The sequence below is a fragment of the Loxodonta africana genome, chromosome 2 (assembly GCF_030014295.1).
Source record: "Loxodonta africana isolate mLoxAfr1 chromosome 2, mLoxAfr1.hap2, whole genome shotgun sequence".
Classification (NCBI taxonomy): Eukaryota; Metazoa; Chordata; class Mammalia; order Proboscidea; family Elephantidae; genus Loxodonta; species Loxodonta africana.
The window spans coordinates 146,535,191-146,557,167 of record NC_087343.1 but is presented as its reverse complement, the minus strand read 5'-3'; the positions used below and the strand labels follow the sequence as shown (position 1 = coordinate 146,557,167).

The following is a 21,977-nucleotide window of genomic DNA, read 5'->3' as shown; positions in this document are numbered from 1 at the left end:
CCACAAATATGGTTGCCATCTGAACTCCTTTTTGTTTTGAATTGCCAGGGGTTAGGCTTGGGAAAAAAAGCTCAATTATTCTCACAGAACTTCTAAACTAAGAAATAAAATGGACACTGATGAACTGGTGGCTTGGTGCCGTGAAAAAGTTTGGAGCTAAAAACAAGCAATTTACTTAGAATGTGAATGTTTACTAATTTTTCTCTCTTCTGGCAGAAATTGACAAATTGTCTTTAAAGGTCTGCTGCCTAGCAACGAAGTTCTGCCGAGCTGCTTGGGATATTTTAATTGTAGCTTCTTCAAGAAGTATAAAGAATGTTTCAAGGTCCGAAACACTAATTTAATAAACAACCTGAGTGCCATGGGTGCCACTGCAGCCCTAGAAGGGCCGAAGACCCTACTCTACCCAGATACAGGGACACTGCTCTGGAAACACACTACCTTGTCGTTATGGATTGAACTGCGTTCCCCAAGAAAATGTGTTGTAAATCCTAACCTCTATATCTGTAGTTATAATCCCATTTGGGAATGGGTTGTCTTTGATATACTAATGAGGTAGGATTAGTGTAGGGTGTATCTTGAGTCAATCTCTTTTGAGATATAAAAGAGATTAAACAAGCCAGCAGAGCAGAGACGGGAGAAGACACATGCCAGGACACAAGGAGATCTCCAAAGAACGAGGACGAGACAAAGGACCTTTCTCCAGAGCTGGCTGAGAGAAAAAGCCTTCTTCTAGGGCTGGCACCTTGAATTTGGACTTCTAACCTCCTAAACTGTGAGAAAATAAATCTGTTTGTTAAAGCCACCCATCTGTTGTATTTCTGTTAACAGCAGCACTAGATAGATAACTAAGACACTTGTGTTTGACCCCTGCTTCCTCTGAGATTGAAGGCTACAACCATCAAAAAAAATCTAACTTTCTGCAGGAAGAGCTAAAAACAGGCTTGCAGTTGAGTCTGAGTCGCCTCCAAAAGCAAATGAAGATAATAATAGGCAACTCCCAATGTGAGCTGATGTCATGGCCTGTAGGGACCATGTTAACAGTTTTCATACAAGACTGCAAGATTCGTAGATGTTATTTGAATATTTTATCCTGGGACCTAGTTCTATCCTTCCTTTTCTCAAGGGGCGAATTACCGTATTAAAGAGTATCTTAGATCAAGATGCACCAAGAAGTTCAATGACTAGGAAAGGCCCCGGCAGTTATCACAACTACAAAATACATTTATTTGTGGAATCATTTGTTTAATGTCCAATACCTCTACTAATCAAGCCGTAAGAAGGCAGAGACTACGTTTAGCCTGCTTTATCCATTTATGGCAGAGTGCCTGGCACACACCAGTGCTCAAAAATGCTTGTGCAACAAGTGAATGAATGAATAAATCCCAGGATTTGTCTGAAGTGGGATTAAACTCTGAAACTTCCTGTCCTGTCCCAAAAAGGTGAGTAGAGGCAGGGAGATTCTTCCAAGTGGACGGATCTCAGGAAATGGGCTTGGTCAGTGTCCCGAAGACAATGGGCCAGGACCATCTTCCCTTGACCTCTGACTACACCAGAAGTCTCGATGCAAAGTTAAGAGCGACACTCCTCCCCCCACTGCCATCACCTTCAAAGAATGTTTGAAGGTCCTAAAAGACAAACTAAATTACTACCAGATTGCTGTTGTTGTTAGTTGCCATCAAGTTGGATCCCAGCTCCTGGAGACCACATGCACAACCCTGTGCCATCTCCGTAACTGGTCCTGTGCCCTCGCCATGATTGGTTGTGGATCAGGCTGTTGTGATCCCTAGGTTTTTCACTGGCTAATTTTCAGAAGTAGATTGCCAGGCCTTTCTTCCTAGTCTACCCTACTGTACGAGCCCCAATGAAACCTGTTCAGCATCACAGCAACACACAAGCCTCCACAGACAGACGGGTGGAAGCTGTGCAAGAGGTGTACTGGTTGGAAATGAAACCCGGGTCTCCCACATGGAAGGTGAGAATTCTACCGCTAAACCACCAATGCCCCCCATTACATATTGCCGTTGAATCGATTCTGACTCGTAGTAACGCCAGAGAACAGAGTAGAACTGCCCTATAGAGTTTCCAATGAGCGCCTGGTGGGTTTGAACCGCTGACCTTTTGGTTAGCATCTGTAGCACTTAGCCACTATGCCACCAGGGTTTCCACCGATGCCCCAGATTCCTCAAATTGCAACAGATTTTTTTCTCAATCAATTGCTAAATGGAGTGTGTCAAATCATTTGAAACAATAGCTAATGGTGAGAAGTAACTGCCCTGTTATGGTAGGCCAGGTGATATGCTAAATGCTCTCTATATATTGTCTCACCTAATCCATAATACCCCCATTTTACAGAAAGGAAAACTGAGGGTTGGAGAGGTTAAACCACTTGTTTCAGGTCTGATACCTTGTAGGAGAGCCTGTAGTGTCCTTTAAACACTGCAGTACTGCCTGCAAACTAGCCAGATATTTCTTCTTTTAAAAAATCTCTTTAGGTATAAAACACCAGAAAAGGGCTCTGGGGATAGCCACCCTCAGCCAGGCTGCGTTTCAAGCTACCACTAAGCTAAGTTGGTCAGGAACTTAAAAAAAAAAAACCACTCAACATCTCTTTCTCCTACTTTCATGAGGATAACAGCACTTCCTGCTCTTAAAGAGAATTTATTACGCACATTTCTTCTGCAAGACAAGTCCCAGAGGCCAGTAGGCCTTTCCAGCTGGCGGGAGCAGCAATGTTTCCGACTATACTGGAAGTGGATTCTGCCCCCACCTCCAGAGGAAGGCAGTATGAGTCTCAGAAAGCAGGCACTTAGCCCAGCAGAGGAACTGTCCCCCACTCCCCTGCCTGCCTCACAGGGTCTGAGAGGAACTGCTGGTGGGCTGGAAACCTGGCTCAGAACCACAGAGGCAAGCACAAAACCTATGCTTGGATTCTCCAGTTTTCTCTCAAGTTTAGGAGCATTTTGCTCCATCATATGCCATTATTTTAACATAAAAATGCTATTCCAAACATCTGGACAACACCTCTGCTCCTCCAGGAAGTCATCTTATTTATCTTGCAGTTCTAAGCGCCACTCCAGCCCCAACACAATCCAGCTGCCCCGACCTTAATCCGAGGTAAAGGGGCCCCATGTTTAAAAGCACGAAGTTATGCATCTTCACCTCCTACCTCTTCTAGGGGGAAAAAAAAAAAAGGATGTCCATATATACAGATTTGAATGAACACTGGGTCTAGAGGACACCCCTTTTCTGGTGGCAGAGGCTGTTCACAGGGATCACCTCTTACCCCCAGGCCCTGTCCCCAGGGGCAAGGGGCTAGGTATCTTCAAAGGGCCCCTGTGGATCCTGCACTGCCTGCCAGTACACACAGAGGCCCATGTCCTCATCCAGGGATATACTAACACATCACGAAGGGATGCAAAGGAGCCAACTGTTGGATCCCAGCTCCCACCCATCCCGTTCTGGGACCTGTTCAGGCTTCAATAACAGGGAGGCCAGCTTCAACTGACCCCTCTTCTCCACTCACCTCTGGGCCCCTGCCCCAGCCTCCTCAGCCTCCTCAAACCTCAGGAAAAGGCACTACACAAATGTGGAGGAAGGAGGCAAGCGCTCTATAGATAAGGACTCTGAGGCTCAGAGAGGCACAGTCACTTGCCCAAGGTCACAGAGCACCCCAGTGGCAAAGCCTGGGTGTTTCCTGCAGCCCATACAGGCTGCACCTCCCAGAATTAATACTTTGCTATGCAGAACCTGTATCCTGCTGTTAGTCAGAGGACAAGCTACCTGGGGGCAGGGCCCGCTCTTTCTGTCACCCTAGCGCTTGGACTGGGCCATGCTTGCTGAATTGTATCAATATCAGTAGCTCCTGGGCCCCAAGACCTAAGTCTTAGCCTGCTACCTGACTTCTGGGGACTCAGACTTCCTGAAAACTGTTTTATACTTCAAGACAGCCTGCCCAGGGGAAACCCCCATGGCTTGCCCTGCCCTTCCGCCTGCCTCTCTGCCCCAGGCCTGAGGAAGACACAGCCTCCAAACAGTGGCCTCCAAACCGCAGGGCTGGCCTTCAGGTCTCTTTCCAAGCTGCCCTTCATATCCCTTCTAGGCTCAGGGCTTGGCAGAAATTAGTTCCGCCTCCTCCGTGGGGTGGGGAGGAGGTGGGGGGCTGCCCTCACTCACACTCCATGCCTGTGCTTAGGTCACTGACCCCAGCTGGAAAGCCTCTCCTCCCCTCCTTCAGCCTAGACCCAGCTTTCACCCCCCTGGGAAGCTTCCTGTGAGCAACCAAGCCAGAGAATCCTTGTCTTAGGCAAATTGAGGAGAAAAAGTTTATGGACCCCAGCAGGAGGGACTTTTGAAAAGCACAGGTGCCTGGCAACCCCACGTGTTAGAGAAGAACTGTGCTCCATAGGGTTTTTAATGGCTGATTGTTTGGAAGCAGATCATCAGGGTTTTCTTCTGAGGTGCCTCTGGGCGGACTCAAACTTCGAACCTTCTGCTTAGGACCTGAGCATCGTTAACCACTTGCACCACCAGAGACTCTCACGTGGGGTCCATGAATCAGAGTCGACTCCATGGCAACTGTTTGTTTTGTTTTACAGGTACTTGGGACCTCACTCCAGACCAGTTAAGTCACAAGCTCTGGGATGGGGGCGGGGGTGGGATAGGTTACTGATATTGGTTATTCAAAAAAAAAAAAAAAACCTCTAATGGAGAACCTCTGGACCGTGGCTTCCATTCTCAGAGAACCATGTCCCACAAAGGGTTAAGCACCAACAGCAGCTATGCCATTTGGTGAATCAGGCCAAAAAACCCAAGGCCCCAGCAACGTTTACACAATTGTACCACCTCCCCAAGCCAGGCCAATCCCTTCCCCCTCCTTCAGGGGTGCCCTGGCAGACTTACACTCCAAGGGACAGACCTTAGCTTGGTTGGGATACAACAGGTAAAAAGAATAGAGGAAGGCAGGAGCCTGTGTCCTGGGGGTCAGCCCCACTTTTTCCTTTCACTGGCTCAGGGGATTCTAGAGCAGACTTAAGACTTTATGCACTTCCACCAAAAATACTAACCCAGCCTCCCAAGAACCCTAGGATTTGTCCCTTCAACTCTTAGTACTTAGATTTTGCCCCTCCCCCACTCTGGCCGAGGCGGGGACTACCCACTGGGTTAGGGCCAGATAGGAAGCTGGGCCTCAAGGCCTCAGCCCTGTCCAGGGTCCTGACTCTTTTTTTTTTTTTTTTTTTTTAAGGGCCTCTCACTCTGATATAGAGGGCATCCCTAGGTGTGCACCCTTAGGTACACTGGAAAGTGTCACCCTGACAGCTCACCACAGGGGCAGCCCCGCCTGTCTCCCAAACCCAAATCCAGCCCTTCCCATAGCTGTTGGCTTCAGTGTGCCCAGTGCAGGTACTCTGCCAAGCACCCTGCCCTCACTCCCCCACCTCCGTCGTTGTCCACATTTACAGATGAGAAGTCAAAGAAAACCATGGTTCCACCAGACAGGGGCTCCTGCCCTACACACATTACTCTGCAAGCATTCCCACCAGGGACTGCCAGACTGGGAGCAGAACTGGTGACCAGCCTGTCAACCACCCCACAGGCTTCTTAGTCAGGGAAATGAGCACGAGGGGCCCCCAGGTCGCCTTCCAGCAGCGTGTCCAAAGACCCTGGCCCCCAAGCGCAGAAGACTATAAAGGCCCCCGCTCTCCAGTCCATTCACAAAAAAGGAGGAGAGCAACCCAGCGAGGAGATTTAGTGGAAACATTATCTGCCGCCAAATCCCCGCTTTCATCTCCGCCTTCTCATGAGCCAAATAATTTGGAAGCTTTCATTGATGGTTTCCTCTCCACCCCACGGTAACTCAGAATTTATGCCGGCCACGGCTGAAGCTCTTTTCTTAGAGGACGAGGTTTCCCTCCCAGGCTGCTCTCCAGCCTACCGTGGGAGGAAAGGCTTGTCCTTGGCAACAGTTCAAGGCAAGGAGGACTTCCTCACCCCAGAACTTGGGGCGGGGAGGGGACTGTCCTCCACTCAGACCTCAAAGCCACCTGCAGAGGCTCCTGGGCTGGCACTGGGGAGCCAGGCACAGTGTGGCTTGGCAAGCAGTCCCGGCGGGGCCAGGCATTGATACCCTTTACAGTGGTTCGATGCTAATTTTAGGTAAGGAAAGGTACAAAGGCTCTGGGCTGGAAAACCCAAGAGGCCGGGGAATTTTCTGCCCCATGCAAATCGCTCTTTCCCCTCAGCCACTGCTGACACCTGTTTCCTCCCACCCATGCCCCTGGGTGTCGTTGGCAGCCTAGCCCCTGGGATCTTCCAGCCCCAAGAGGTGGCCCCTCCTCCCACTGGTGCTGGAAGGGAGCACAGCAGCGGGGAGGGGCTGACCTGAACTCACCCTAGAGTCAGAGAAACAACCAGCCCAGGGAGCTCCCCAGAACTTCCCCAGCTCACTCCAACCAGAGCAGCCACAGAAAGCAGAGGGGACAGGCTGGATTCTAGGAGAGGCAGGTTTCTTATCTTCAAAATGTGCATAATTCCTGCCTCCCGGGGCTAGAAAGGCACAAAAAGGTGGCTATTGTCTTGTTAACTCGTCATATCAATTGGGGAGTCTCTGTGGTCTCAAGAGTGGGGGATGGGGGAAGCATGCGGTGCCCAACAACCTTGAGGAGGCAGGGCTTCCCAGGTCCAAGCATACTGAGCCTCCTCCTTCCTGGCTTCACATCCCAGCCCCCTCCTCCCATCAAGTCTACGCCTGGAGAGCAACAAGAGACTCAAAAGAACAGCAAGAGACTCAAAAGAGCGTCCTCCCATCCCCCACCTACCCCAGCACTGCATTCCTGTCCCAACGGCATTCCTGGAGACGTCTCCATCCATCTCCACCGCCCCTCCCATGGATCCCTGGGAAGGCACTCGGTTGGGATCCCAAGGTAATTAAGCTCTCCAGGGTGTGGTAGAGAGGGAGAACGGTGGGGGGAGGGGAAGAAGAGGCATCAGATCACAAGGGTTCCCTCCCATCCCAAGGGGAGAGTCTTGGGGTAGGGCAGCTTCCCGAGGTGGTGTACTTTTTCAAATGCAAGGCTCAGCGGAAGACCCCCCACAGGGGCTGGCTAATGAAGGTGATGTCAAGATTACCTGATGGTAATGGCCTATGGGGAGTGATAGGGACTGGCTTAGAACAAAGGCACCCTCCCCCACTTCATGGGGCTTTGGCCCAAGAACTTCTGGTCTCCCAGTCCTTGGGACTGTTGACCCCAAGGACTTCAGGCACTAGCTCTACGACTTTGAGACTACCAGCTGCTCCTTGGAAACCCTATCAGGTAGTTCTACTCTGTCCTACAAGATTGCTATCAGTCAGAGCCGACTCGATGGCACTGGGTTTGGTTTGGTGGTAAGAAACATTCCAGGTCAAAGTATGGAAGGCTCAAAATGCAGATGTGTGTGAAATGAACTTAATGAGTGAGGGACTAAGTGGATGACTCTGAGGACCTCACCCTTCACCCCCACATCTGCAAATCCCATCATCCTTGGCTCAACCTCCAAAATGAACTGAACCCTACTGCTTCTTACTCTACCACCACCACCCAGATCTAAGCCATTACTTTGTCTCACTTTGAGGAACCCGACAGCCTTGTCGCTGGTCTCCCTGATTACTTCTTGCCCTCCCTCCTACAACCCTTCCTCCTCACTGCAGCCATAGGTTTATTAAACATCAGACTATATCAATTACCTTCCTCACGATCTTTCAATGGCCTGCTTCCCTCTTGCTCAGATCAACAGGAATATCTTTACAACAACCCACAAGACATGTGTGCTGGCACCTCCACCCTCACCCTTCTCCCATCCATGCCACGCTGGCCTCTCTTTGCACTGACTGTGCTCTCAGCCAGGAATGGTCTTCCCCTCACTCCCCACAGGTCTCTGCTCCTGTCCCTCTCCAGGATGTTCATCACTACCCACCTCCGAGGGCTTCTTTTCGTTCTGCCGGGGCCAGCCTGACTTGGTGCTGCTGGGCAGTTTGGAGCATCTTGACGCAGATGTAGTGTGGCCTACAAAAAAAGCACAGCCTATTAGGGGCCTCTGAGGGCCAAGACCACCACCCACCCATGTCCAAGGAGCAGAAGCCTGAACGGAAAGCTCTGGCTTGGATGCTCAGGAGGTGGAGAGCTCTGATAGCATCTGGTGAACTGTCCCTGATTTGGGCCACTGATGAATGGCGACAGGAGGCCTCCTCCACTCACCAACCGGAAGGGGTTTGGGAAATCAAAGGCAGTTACCAGGGCTCAGTATTGCCTTACTGTGTGACCCTGGGTCCTCTTTGGGCCCCTGCTTGTTGGTCAATAAACGTTCCATCCCCACTTTCCACCTCCCCACCGAGGTTGGGTACTTTCACAACACTCTGGGATGATACTCAGTGGGTACACAGATGCAGGGCAGGGTAGCAGGAAGAGTGCTTCTCTGAAGAAGACCCACAGACCAGGCTACTTACTGGCTGTGTTACCCTGGGCAAATGACTTAAACTCTCTGAGCCTATTTCCTCATAAAATGGGAGCAAGAGAATAATTGTCTTCAAAAGGTTGCTGAAAGAATTAAATGATATCATGCCTGTAAAGTCTTAGCATGATCCCTGGCACACGGTGATTCCTCAATAAACATTAGCTGCTGTTATAAGGGTCTAAGTCTCTTGCTGGGCTGTAAGTTTGTGGCTCCTGTCCCAGTGGGTTAAAGGAACAGCAAGAAGGACTAGAGAGAGACCCCAAGGCTTTGGCTAAACAAGAGCAGCATCCAACAGTGGGTATGGTGGTGGGGGCTGGTGGGGGGGAGAGTGTGCCACAGCCTGGCCCAACTTTGAAGCTACAGGGTTCAGGCTGCCCAGACACCCACACTTGCCATGCTCGGCTCTCAAAGGGTTACTCTGCCTGCAACAAAGTTACAAGTGGACGATGTGATTCTTTTTGGCTCTGCTGAGTCAGGCCACAGGGAGTGTGCTGTGGCCACAGAGGGCCAGCTACTGTGATCCTCTACTGCAGGGAGGAAGGGCTGACCAGGTTGGACACAGGAGCCAAAATGAGTAGACAGACCTCAAAGGGCAGACAAAGAGGCTTTGCCATAGTGAAGGGGCTGGGACCATCCTACATCATCTGTCCACAGACTCCTGGGGAGCTGCAGGATTTGGAATCCTCAAGGAGCCTAAGAGAACTTGCTAATCCTACTTGCTTACTGCATGTGTGAATAAACTGAAGTCTAGAGGCACAGATCTCCAGACCTAGCCTCTGGCACTGCAACCCCTTCCTTAGCTTGGCCCTGGAGGGCCAGCACTGCTAGGTGGGATGTTCCTGGCAGGGTACCTCTCCAACCCAGGAAGGCCTAGTCCTCCTACTCCTTACTCCCACTAGCACAGGCACGCCTGGCTTCCTGGGGCATTTGGGAAGAGCTGCCTTGTGACCTAGTACTCCAGAAGGACTCTTGCCTTGGGCAAACAAACCTCCCTTCTCTCTTCCAAATTTCACAAGTTTCCCTAAGCTCCATATTCTCCTTGACAGCCCTCTCCCACCACATGTCCTATTGACAGGCCCACCCATACACAAGTCTACCTCTGAGATTCTAGCCAAGAAACCATGAAGGTCAGGTTTCTTCATTGCTATCTTCAGCAAACATTTACTGAACTCCTACTGTGTGCCGGACCTTAGCAGCGAGCTGAGGAAACAGCAGTAAGACATGACCCATTGTATCAAGCAGCTCACCACTGTCTGGGTACGAAATGGACACCCATCAAATCATTGTAATACAGTGACAAGTTTTTTGTATTTGGTGTGCTGAGACCTTCTAACAGGGTCTTGATTCCAACTGGAGGATCAGAGGGAGAGGGAAGTGTTCCCAGGAGAGGGGAGCAGCATAAGCAAATGCCCAGAGGAGAGGTGATCTGTTCAAACCAGAGCTGAGACCTAGAGGGTGAGGGGAGTACAGTGAAGAGGATGGGGAGGCCTGGAGGCCAAGGTGGAGTGCAGGGCTTTCTCAGGAGCAGAGGGACCTGACTGGACTTCTGCTGTTACCAGCATGCCCCTGGCTGCTTGGTGGAGCTAGGGCCATGGGGCAGCCTTCCTCCACCTGGACATGGTGAGTATTAAATGCTTTCCCTGCAGGGGCCCCAAATGGAAGGCCTTACTGTCAGTGGTGTCAGAGTTGTCGCTGCTGATGGAGTACTTTCGCCTCTTCTCTTCCATCTGCAACAAAAGGCAGGACCATTATACTCACAGAGGCTTAGGAAACCCTTGATCTCTCAGAAAATCATCCCATAACCTAACCCCCACACACATTCCACTGCAGCAGGAGAATGGGAACAAGACCCTGCCCCCAGCCTTCTTCTCTGCCAGCCTCATCCCTCCCCCTCAGAGGCCCTGGGGTTGGGAGAGGGAGCTGCATCTCCCACCTCCTGAGGAACAGAGGTCTGGCCAAAGATGATATGGGGGAGGGCAAGGGAGGGTCAGCAGCCCCAAACTGAACAGTGACCATGACCTCTTGGGCCTCAGCTTCCACTCAGGAAAATTCAGGCTCACCCAGAGAGTCCACTTCATGGTCTCCTGCCCCCCCGCCCCCGAGTTGTAATGGTGCCCTGATGGATGCCAGGGAGGTGAGAGGACATGCCAGGGAGGTGAGAGGACACAAGACAGGTTCTTCCAGGAGGACTATGCTATCTGAACTCAAGCCAGCCCAAAGGGCACATCCTGAGAGTGGCAGCCAGCGGGGGTGGAAGCGGGGTGGGGGATTCTCTGGCTGAGTCCCTGGGACACACCAGGCCCAAGGTACTGGGGCCAAACATCAGCTTCACCTCTCTCACTGTCACACCCCTTTCTCAGAGAAAAGTACAATCTTTATCTCAATGCCAGTACCTAAGTGCAGGGCAGTAAGGGCAGCTTGCACCCACTCAGCCCTTTGTCCACCAGCATTATTCCTCCTTCTCAGCAGCCCTGAGTTGTGGGCTATTAACTCCACTGGCAGGTGAGGCTCAGTGCCTTGCCCTGCCAGTCACTGGCTGGACTGGGATTTGAATCCACTGGTCTGATCCCTGAGCCCATTCTGAGCTGCCTTTGAGCTCTCAGTCAGCTCCGGCTGCTGGAAATGCTTTCCCGCCCACTCTCACTAATCCTTCAAAGTCCCGGGCAGCAGAGCTTGCTCTTGTCTCCTCCTTGAGGGGAGCACACCTGAGTGGCTTGTTAGCCTGCCCATGGCTGAGTCCTAAAGTGAGAACAAATCTGGGTCTCAGGGTCCAGAGTGTTCTTCATCACTTTCTAGCTGGTCCTGGAACAGTGGCTGCCTCACTGACCACAGCAAAGGACAGGCTGCCAGTGTCATGGAGAAAGCCCCTCTGCCTGGTCTACCTGCAGGCCAACTGGGTCCCCCCACCCTGCTCTGGGTGCCATCTGCTTGCTGCCCCTGGCCCAATCTCTTCATGCTGAGCCCTGGGCTGCCCCTTATCTTACTGCAGCCCTACAGAGACCCAGCAGTGCTAGCTCCCTAAGCCGGGATATGACCACCCAGACCTAGCTGAGCATGAGGACACTCCTACCTTGGACTTGGCCTTAGCTAGGACCTTCTCTCTCTACACCCTAGCATTCCCACAAGGGCAGGTCAGGATGACAGACAAGCTCCTGGGGCTACTTGCTGCCCAGCTCCAAGGGCACAAGCAAAGTGCTCTCCAGGGTGGGACATGTGGTGATGCAAACAGCATGGATGCCTGGGAGGCAGGAACAATGATGGCTAATTGCTAAGCACTCATGGGGTGCACCCTTGTACCCAGGGACCTCACTAAACCATCTGAACAGTTCTTCATTGTGGGTGGGGATAATGGCTGCCTTTTTTTTTTTTTTACTCTTTTGCAGATGAAGAAACTGAAGTTCAGAGGTTAAATGACGTGCCTAAGATCATGGTGTTTGTAAAAGGTGTATCTGACGCAGGAGACCACGCTCATGACCTTCAGACTTCCCTGCCTCTGCGCACCACAGTGCAAGCAGTCCAGCAGCCCAGGTCATGTACTGAATGGGGCAATCACGCCCTGCTACCCACAGCGGACACGCTCACTGCCCTCCAGGATCTGAGTGTCAAGTGCATGACAAAAGCAGACTATGACAGAACTTTGCCTCTATCCCACATCTTTCCCAGCCCAGCCCTGTCACTGATGGGGTGTGGACAGAGAGAGAGGTCCTATAAATGCTCCCACCCAATTTCTCCTGTAATCTGTACATCAACTCCATTTTTCTTCATTTCCAGCAAAGATGGTAACTGGGCCTCCGACTTCCAACCCAAGGTCTTTCTCAGCATTAAACGCAAGAGCTCTGGATTCAGGGGGTGCTGGGTTTAAATACTACCTCTACCCTGTCACTAGCCTCCAAGAGGACACAAATCTCCCAAAGGACACAAGCTGCATCTGGATTTTTATACAAAATCTCTTGCATTTAAAATATTGGCAATTGACTCCCGATTTTTAAAACACGTTGAGAGGGCCAAACTAAACACATCTGTGGGCCAGAATCAACTGGTGAGAATAAATGAGAGCAGAGCAAATCCCTTAGCATGTGGCAGGAGCTCCACTGAGGTACTAGTAGTTAGGAATACGATGGCAACTTCCGGCCAGAAAAGAGTCCTCTGACCAGTGCCCAGCTGGGGAGATCTCAAAGCTTACAACAAAGAGGGAAGTAACTCTCTGTGGTAAGGAAGGTCCCCTAGAACAGCATCCCTCCTTGCCTAAGCCCTTCCCCTCTCAAGCTGTCTCTTGCTGCCAGGGATCAGCAGGTGACCTGCACCTCACCCCAGCCACTTCCCCTTCCAACTTGCCTTTGATGAAACACCCTGAGTGCCCAGGAATCACTCTCCTGTGCCAGGGCCATCCCAATGGAGGCTGTTATTAAGGGAGCAAATTTTGTGGTGGTTTAATTAAAATAATCACTAGGCTTCGAAGGGAAGCCACTGTTTTGTGAGTGAAGCTTCTTTCCTTTGAACTGAGTCTTCCAAAGGCCTCCCTGTCTCGGGCAAGCGCCCACTGTCTTAATAGGGGGGATGAAGGCCCAAATGAGGCCCAGGCCCCTCCATGGGCCAGCACTTTGCCCCACACATCTCCCGTCCAACCTAGCAAGGTGGGGCAGGAACCCTAGGGCTGCAAATGCAGGTAGAGGTTGGGGGTGCTGAGATTTGATCTTGGTCTCTGGTTTTCCCTCTTCACTGGTCCAGCCAGGTCAAGGCCCTCCAAAAGTTTGGCTTTTGGGGACAGAAAGTACTCCCCAAATCCTACCTACAAAGGAGGTTCTCGGGAAAAAAAGGGTCTCAATTTCCTTACATTTGCACCATCCCCAGCCTTGCATGCTATCCCCAGCATGGAGACACAGGCAGAAAGTTGTCCTTTAAGAGGGCGGGTGTCCCAAAGTCCCCTGGGAGAAGCAGCAACCCACAGCCTCTCTGTGCATCCTCCACCCCCACAGCCACTCCTTGGCAAGTCCAGGAGGCTCTCCCTCCAGCACACACCTTGAATCTACCAGTTTTTCCCTCCCTGCCGCTACATGGAAACAAGCAAGCCACTCTGAGCTCTCACCTGGACGCCTGTTTCATCCCCAGCTTCCACTATGGCTCCCCCATAATCCAGGTTCCACATAGCAGCCAGGGTGTTATAGACTGACTTAGGTCCCCCCACCAAAATATGTGTTGTAAATCCTAACATCTGTGGCCTACTGTTATAATCTCATTTGGGAACAGGCTGTCTTGTTACGACGTTAATAAGACAGGATTAGTGTAGGGTGTTTCTGAGTCAATTTCTTTTGAGATATAAAAGATCAGGACAAGCAAGCAAGCAGAGATGGGGGAAGAGAGATGCCAAGCCACATGAAGATCACCCAGGAGCAGAAGCTCAAAGAGACAAGGACCTTCCTCCAGAGCGAAGAAGACAAAGAAAGCCTTCCACCAGGGCTGGCACCCTGAATTTGGACTTCTAGCCTTCTGAACTGTGAGAAAATAAATTTGTTTGTTAAAGTTACCTACTTGTGGTATTTCTGTTATAATGGTACTAGATAACTTACATACAGGGTGATCTCTAAAAAGCATAAATCACATCATGCCCTGCCCCTACTTCCCGCTGTTCAAAAGACCAAACCCAAACTTCTTACCACAAGACCCTATATGATCAGGCCCCTGCCTACCTCCTGCCTGAACAAGTTCTTATCAACCACTATCCTCTTCCTCACCCCTGTCCAGCCAGCTGGCCTCCTTTAACTTCCTCAAACAAGCCAAGCATTCCAGGTTTCAAGGCTTGTGCTCTGGCTGTTCCCTCTGCCTATAAACTTCTATGCAGTTTATGCACGATTTTTTCTCCTTCAGATTTGGGCTTAAATGTCACCAGAGATCTATACCTATTACCCTAGCTAAAGAAAGTTCTCTACCCTGTCCTTCAATTTCTCCAGAGCACCAATCACAATCTGTGTTTATTTATCTGCTTGTTTAACATCCTTCTCCTTGGGAACATACGTGCCATAAGTGTAAGGAGCGTGTCTGCATCCCTGCGGGAGCCCAGAGAGCCTCCCTAGCTCTGTACCAGGCATATAACGGGAGCTCGATACATTCGGAATGCGCAGTGTGCTCTCATCCCCTTCCTCAAGAAGTGTGGGGACCACACAGCCCAGCTGGCCACCTGCAGCTTGCAGAAACAAACACCAGAGCCCAAGATTTCATCCTGTTTTCACAGCCCGCCTTCCCTGTCTTAGCCTCACACATTTTCCAGGAGGCTTTATTTGATTGGGCTCCTGGCTAATGATCAGTGTCAACTCTGTAATAGGGCAGCAGTTTGGTGGCAGATGTTTTCTTGGCAACACTAGCCACTGGTCTTAGTGGGGGCCCTGGGCCTGGACTTGAAACACCAATGCCCAATGCCAGCCCCCTTTAAAGACCTCTCTGCAAATAAACTCAAATAAACACCCTGGGCCTCCATTAACGCCCTCCCAGCTGACCCAGGGAACAGTGGGTCTTTCAGGCCTACTACAGCAGCAGCTCCCTGGGCAGTTAAAACACCCCAACCTGGCCTCCAGCCTCTGCTCTCCAGGGGCTACCACGCCTGCCCTGCCTGCCACCACACACAGCAGGATTTCGTCCTCCTCCTTGAAAAAAAAAAGCTTTCAAACAGGCAATTTACCATTCCAGACACAATCTTTCAAAGAGAAACAAAAACTCTCCCTGTCTGAGGCAGACTGCTAAGGCGTGTGTGTAATAAGATGCTAATACAATTTAATGATATTTCGGCTGGAAAACCTGTCCTCAGAGCCTCCTTGTGTCGGGAAGGCCAGACATTCAGAAAACAAGAGCTGCACACTCTTAGACGGCTTTTAACGGGGTCACAGCCCCACTCTTTCCTATCTCTCATTAACTTTAATGCCTTCTCAGATACATTTTTGTAATTGCAGGTACAAAAATGATTTTGTACATGTGGACTAGAGGGCTGCTGCCTTGGATCCTGAAGCCTGTTTCCCCAACCTGCTTCTCCAAGCCTAGGGGAGCCTGAGCCCTCTTCCAGCACCCATCACTGCCCACCTGGAACTCCCAAGTGTCCCAGAGAGCACCTCGTCACCAAGAGTATGCTGCTGACCTCTACTCCCGAGACCCAGTTCTCAGGGCATAAGCCAGGGGATTCTGAGAGAATGAAAGGGGCTATGTCTCCTTTGTCCTTCAGCCCCTTCTCACCCACTCCCTACCTCAGGGAGGGCACAGCTCATTCTACTGGCTCCCCAAGCTAGCTGCCCATAGGTAACTGCAGGACCCATTGGATCTCTTCTTTAGAGAAGGGAGTTGGCTCTCTGGGCTAGGCTAAAGGTGAGAGATCAAAGGTCAAAGCTGTATTCTACCCCTCCCTAGGTCATTAATAACATGAATAATGACTAACACTAATCAAGTGTGCCTGATGTTGTGCAATGTACCACCTAATCCTTACAACCACCAGGAGGTGGGTACTGTTATTAATCGCATTTTTACAGAAAAAAAAAACAAGGCACAGAGTGACTGCCACAGCTGGTAACTGCACAGCCAGGATTCAAACCTAGGCTGTTCTGACTCCAGATGGTATACCCCTCATTCCCACTAAGCTGAAGTAAACAGGCCTACAACTCCAGGGTAAGGGTGAGGGTATTCCAGATTTCTGTGGGTTGTTTGAAAGAAAGCAAAGAGGGCTCCCTCAGAATACCGGATTAACGTTTCTGAATTCCTAAATACCCTGGTAGCGTAGTGGTTAAGTGTTACAGCTGCTAACCAAAGGTGAGCAGTTCAAATCTACCAGGCGCTCCTTGAAAACTCTGTGGGGCACTTCAACTCTGTCCTATAGGGTCGCTATGAGTGGGAATGGACTCGACGGCAACAGGATTTTTTTTTTAAGCTTTCGGCTGGGACCTGGGATCCTAAGCTTTGATCCACATAGTAAGACTCATACAAAGGACCGAACAAACCAGGGATATCCCCCTCCTCACAACTCTAATCTGGCTTCTTCTCGAAGAACCTTAAGAGAAAACTGTGAGGTCCTCAAAGAGCCTGCTGGATATGCTATAGAGAATTTGAACTGGAAGCCTCTGACCTGGGTCAGGGGCATAAGTCAACTATCTCTCATTCAACAGGAACACCAGTTGACCAAAACACCATCCCTCCAACTTCAAGGATGTGGGAGTCGGTGTCAAAGACCTTGAGGTGCAGCTGGGGGCTAGAGAACAGCAGTCCCACCTCACCTGTCAAAGAAAACCAAGTGGAGGAGATTTCTGAAGGCTTCTTGGATCTGTGTTACTGATAGTTTAGCCAAGCAATTTAGGGAAAGGAAAAGCATATTGGACAGGAAAATGTTCTGGAAACATTCGCTGCGTCCCGAGCCCAAACAACTCTATCCTTAAACACTTCATCTCCAAAAGTGCTGGGAAGACCCTTGGCCAAACAGCCTCAAAACCAACATTCACTGCAAGCCCCGCTGCCTGGGGCAAGGACTTCCCTCTGTGAGGCATTTGCTGTGGAACCAAATGCTTTTCCACTCAAAACAACAGCCAACAGCACTTGGGACAACTGAGAGGGCTCCAGATCAAACAAACATCCTTTTCTTTTTTTCCTACCATGCAAAATTTCTCAATAAATTATTCGCCCACTTCGGATCAAAGCCTGTTTTTGCAGCCTGTGACCTAAAAAGCAAATAGCATCTCTTAAACATGAAAGCCCTCCTCCCTGTCTGTCAGCTTTATTACTCATTCCGTCCCCTTACAGTTATTCTGTTGTTATTTTCCTCCTCTGCTTGTTAGAACGCTCTGCGAGTCCCAACCCGCTCTGCGAGTCCCAACCTGCCTGAGGAAGATGGGACAGGAGGGATGGTGTGTTCACTTGGGGCCCTAAGGTGAGAGAGGAAGTCAGGGGAGGGGATAAGCCAGCACCCTGGGAACCCAGGAAACAGGGCCAGGCCTGGTTGGCAGCTCCCTGCCACACTCTTTTGCCAAATGTCCTACTGGGAATTTTACCAGTAAAGGGAGGGAATTAATGCCACCCTGGGAGAGGGACCAGGCCGCCCTACCACCTCCAGGTCCCAGGATTAGTTTGCAAACGTTTAAGTTAAGGGGGTGTCCTAAGAGCTTGCCTTAACTCAAATAGGCATCCTTCCCTCCAACAAAGGCAGGGTGGTCACAAGAGCGGCAGGTCAGCAGTGCCCCATTCAGCCCCTCTCCATCCGCTTTGGCGCTGTACTGGATACAAACTTGAGGCCTTGCGATGACCCCTTGCAAACTCTGCCCCTGGATAAAACTTTTGAGCCATGGAATCCTGCAGGAAGATGAGCCAGGAGTGCCAGGCGAGGGGGAGAGGTTTGGAAATCTGCAGAGATCAGAGTCCCCCGCTGCAGGGTGCCCTCATCATGGAGCAAAGGGAGACCGGGCGTCCCTCTTCCCCCTAGGTGCCCTAGGCCGCCTGGAGGTCTACGACCAAGCTGGTAAAAAAGTGCCCCGGCCGCCTGGCTAATGAGATTGGGAAGGGGGAGGGTATGCGCGCCTCCAGCCTGCCCCTGGAGGCAATCCGCGGGACAGCAGGCTGGAGGCGCGCCGGCGTGATTCCGACCGCGGGAGCAGGGAGGAGGAGCCGGAGGTGGCTGCGGGGGGCTCTGGCCCAAGCGAAGGAAGGGCAAAAGGCTGTTCGGGCCCCGGGCGGCGCAGGGAGGTGGGCGTGACGCCGGTGTGGAAGGTGATGCAGGGAAGGGCAGCTGCGCCCTTTGAGGGGTGGGTAGCAGTGTGTTGTGGGCGACTGGGTTGGCGGGGCGGGGGGGTGGGGGGAGTTCCTGGGCCTCTGGAAGCTAGAGTGAAGCCTTCCTGCGGGTTTCACAGACATCCCCATACTCCGACAGAAAGCCGAGACTCGCCAGGCTAACCCCTCCTATCCCATAGTCGGGAGAAGGGGTTGTCTCAGAGCTCAGGGATGGGCGGGAAGGGACCGGAGGGTGCTAGAAGTCTGCACCCAGGCGAGGAGGCGGCGGGCGGGAGCCGCTCCGCAGACGCAGGCGAGTGGGTGGGAGGGAGGGAGGGAGGGAGGGAGGGAGGGAGGAAGGAGGTGAGGCCGGGAAGATGCCACTGCCGGGGGCGGGGCCGGGGATCTGGCAGAGGGACTGCAGCGGTGCTTGGTGGGGGCAGGGGCTGCAGTATCACTCATTTGGGGGTCAGGTGTGTGCGTCCCAGGCAGGGGCTGCCGCTTGCCTGCATCTTCCTGGTACCACCCAGGGCGCAGAGGCGGAGGCAGAGGGCAGGGGACTGCAGAGCCGTCCCCAGAGCGGGACGCGAACCAGCAGAGTTGGGAGAAGGTAAACAAGGGCCACGCCCCCTGCCGTCGCCCCGCGGGCGCGCACCCGCCGCTCCGGCCGCCGCCGGTACATTTCCACTCTCCCAGCGCCTCTCCCCCGCTGGACTCCCGCGCAGCCCTGGAGGGGGAGCTGCTCTAGACCCCAGCCTGCACCCCCTACGTTGGGGCCGAGCACCATCCACACTCACCTGGAAAGGGTGTCCCACGCCCCTCCAAAAAACTGTGTCTAATTTGTGCAGAGCCTCCGCGCCCCGGAGCCGAGCATGCTGCCCCCGCGTGCTGCCCCCGCGTGCACCCAGCCCAGAGAGGGGGAGACAGGGCGGAGGCTGTGGCCCCTGGAAGGTGTCTGGGGCCGGACCCGCTGCACGTGAGCCCTGCGCGGGGTCATGTGCACCGGTCAACCCGGTTCGGCGCCCGGACGTGCTGCGTATCAACAAAATGAAACTCAGGGCGACAGGAGGGCAGATAGCTCCGGGTCCTCCGAGTGTTCCCCCCCAAAAGGCACTTGACCTCCCCCCGCACCCTTACCCCGCCGCAGCTCCTCCGCCCGGCCCGAACCCGCGGGGCAAGTTGCAGCCCCGCCGCGCCCCCGCCCGCCCGCGCCCCCTCGCCGGTCCGGGGGCGCCTTGCCGCAGTCATTAATAAAGAAGGTCGCCAAGCTCACCCTTCCAAAAGTTGTTGCATGCGCCCCTCTCAGCCTCCCCGCACTGTACTCTTTAAAACACGACTGACCAACATGCGCAATCTCTCTCCCCTGTGCTGTGCATCCCCCCCACCCCCCGCGCGCTGGCTTCCTAGAACAGGCAGCTAGCAGGAGAGAGAGGGAGCGAGCGAGCAAGAGAGAGAGCGAGGGAGCAAGGAGCGCTGGCAGATCTGTTGCAAAAACACAAAATAACGCCGTGGAGATGCGCAGGGCCCATCCGCCGGGGACTGGATCTTACCTTGCAACGTGATGCCCTCCCGAAGGGCGCTGCCCTCGGCTACGCGCCGCGGCGGGGGCCGAAGCGGGAAGGATGCTCCCGAAACCCGGAGCTCCTCGGGCCGGCGCGGGCGAGCGGGGGGCGCGCATCCATCCGGGGTCGCGGCGAGGGAGGCAACCCAGCCCACGGCGTCCCCGGCCCCGCGCCCCTGCAGAGGACTGTCCGTCCGCCGGACCCAAGCCGGCGCCGTTATGAGTGGGCGCAAAGTAACTCCATGGACGCTACTACCCCCCCCCCAAAATAGCCTCCCACTGCGATGGCCGCGGTCGGCACCATTCACCAACCCCCTGTGTATGTTTCTGTTTCTTTTTAAACCAAGACTTCCTTGTGATCTCTTTAGAAAAAAAAAAAAATGTGTTGGGGTGGGGGTGGGGGCGGGCGGGAGGAGCGAGGGAGGGGGAGTAGCCACTTTTTTCTTATTCACTCCGATCTCTGCCGACAGCCCCCATCGTCCGTTCCCCCTCCCCCCGCCCAGTTTGGCTCCCGCAGCGGGTCCAGGTAGCTTTACCCGTCCCAGGGGGAGGGTGCTCTGCCGGGCCGCCGCCTGCCCACACCCCGGGCCTGGACTCCCCACGGGCTCTGGGGCGCCCCCAGCCCGCCCTGTCCCCAGGGCAGGGCCCGAGCGGCAGCAGCGCCCGTGCAAGTCCCATCAGGTCTGCTCACACTTCACACACTCACATACATACCCCGCCCCTCCACTCTCTCACTCACACTTTCTGCTCACACCCCGCCCCCTTCGCTCCCCAGACCCGGGCGGCGCCCCCCGCAACCTTAAAAAAAAAAAAAAGGCAAGCTTATACTTAAAAAAATCTTTTGGCGCCATATTAATGACGTACTTAAAATTTGCCATTTCTCCCTGCGTCAAAAAGACGTTTCTTTGCAAATAACAGCCTGAAGGCGACACTCGCGGAGGGAACGAGGTTTGCACTGAGCACCCCGCCCCCCGGGGAACCAGCGTTAGAAGACCCTCGCCCTAGGCCCAGCTCCTGAATCGCTGGTTTTAAAATACGAATCGAATAAATCGCGTGGCGTTTTGCAGCACCAGAAGTGAGCAGAAAGTGTGGGCAGGAGCGGAGAGGAGGGGCACGCGGGAGTCTAGAGGAGGGGGCGCGGCCCTCCTCCTCCACCCACAGCAGATGGAAACTAACATCCGGGCGGGGGAAACTTGAAATTATGGGCGACCTCAAGAATGGAGGGGCGGTCCGTAGAGAGGGTCCCTCTCGGGGTCGTCGCCCCCTCCCCCTGCTAGGGTGCCTCCTGGTGCCCACTGCTGCCCCGCATTTCCGGGGGGTGGGGAACGCGGTGATGGGTGGTGGGTGGGTGCACGTCCTGACCCCGGTAGGAGTTTTCATTTACCCCAGGGTAACACCGTCCCCCATGGTCACCACCCCATTCTCCAGTGCCCCCTAAAGGGTTAAAAACCGAGGGGCAACTTCCAAAGACTGGCACTTGGCGAGGAAGCGGGGCGCCCCTCTCCCCACCCCTCGCCTCCTCGCCCCTCCTCCTCCGGCTCCAGTTCCCGACTTGACCTTGTGGTGCACAAACAGTGCGCTCGATCCTTGCAGTTTCTGGAAGAAGAGCCTGCACTCGCCGGGCGGGCGGGCGGGCGGGCGGCTCGCGGGCGGTGGCTGGGCCTTGGGGCCGTTCCCGGAGCCACACCCACCCAGCCTGCTGCGCCCGCCGCGCTCACCTTCTCTCGAGGAAGGAGAAAGGCTGGTCTCCTGGATGGAGCTGCAGCCTCCTCCGGTTGCCCCCTAGCTGGGGAGGGGGTGGTCTGGTGTCGGGCGGGGGAGGAGAAGGGGGAGACCTGGGAGCTCGGCTTAACATCCCCAAAGCATCACTGCCAACTTATCCCCCCCCTTCTTGGCTGCCCTTCAAAGATGATCCAAGAATTTTTTTCAGCTCACCTTTGGCTTTGAAGGCACGTGGGTGAGTTGTGAATGGGTACGGGAACCTCCTTCTCTCTCCAAGACTGAGGGTTGTTTATTCTTTCTTTCCCCTCTACACACCCTTCTATGGAAAGATAAATATTCAGTTCACTTGAAATGACATTTATGTGACAATTAAGAAGATTCCCCGATGGAATGTTGTGAACACATTTGCTTATAGGAGAAATAAATCTAATGATAAACAAACTCATAATAACAGCACAAATCCTCTGACAGGGCAGAT

General features: G+C 53.2%; 1 protein-coding gene across 12 annotated transcripts in view; it reads right to left on the bottom strand.

The window, feature by feature from the left end:
- The window catches only part of JADE2 (jade family PHD finger 2), a 58,804-nt gene extending 37,430 nt beyond the window's left edge, over nucleotides 1-21,374 (bottom strand). For 2 of the 12 annotated variants that reach the window (XM_064276402.1, XM_064276360.1), the window contains exons 1-3: nucleotides 19,767-19,880; nucleotides 10,160-10,217; nucleotides 7,954-8,042 (exon numbers count right to left, since the gene is read on the bottom strand). In XM_064276402.1, coding sequence (XP_064132472.1) covers nucleotides 7,954-8,042; nucleotides 10,160-10,217 — 147 coding nt within the window. In that variant the 5' untranslated portion in view covers nucleotides 19,767-19,880. Of the gene's footprint in view, nucleotides 1-7,953; nucleotides 8,043-10,159; nucleotides 10,218-17,620; nucleotides 18,221-19,489; nucleotides 19,565-19,766; nucleotides 19,920-21,334 lie in introns of those variants that run through there. The other 10 variants (XM_064276370.1, XM_064276433.1, XM_010590704.3 and 7 more) reach the window with 10 other exon arrangements.
- Between the last annotated feature and the right edge of the window lie 603 nt (nucleotides 21,375-21,977).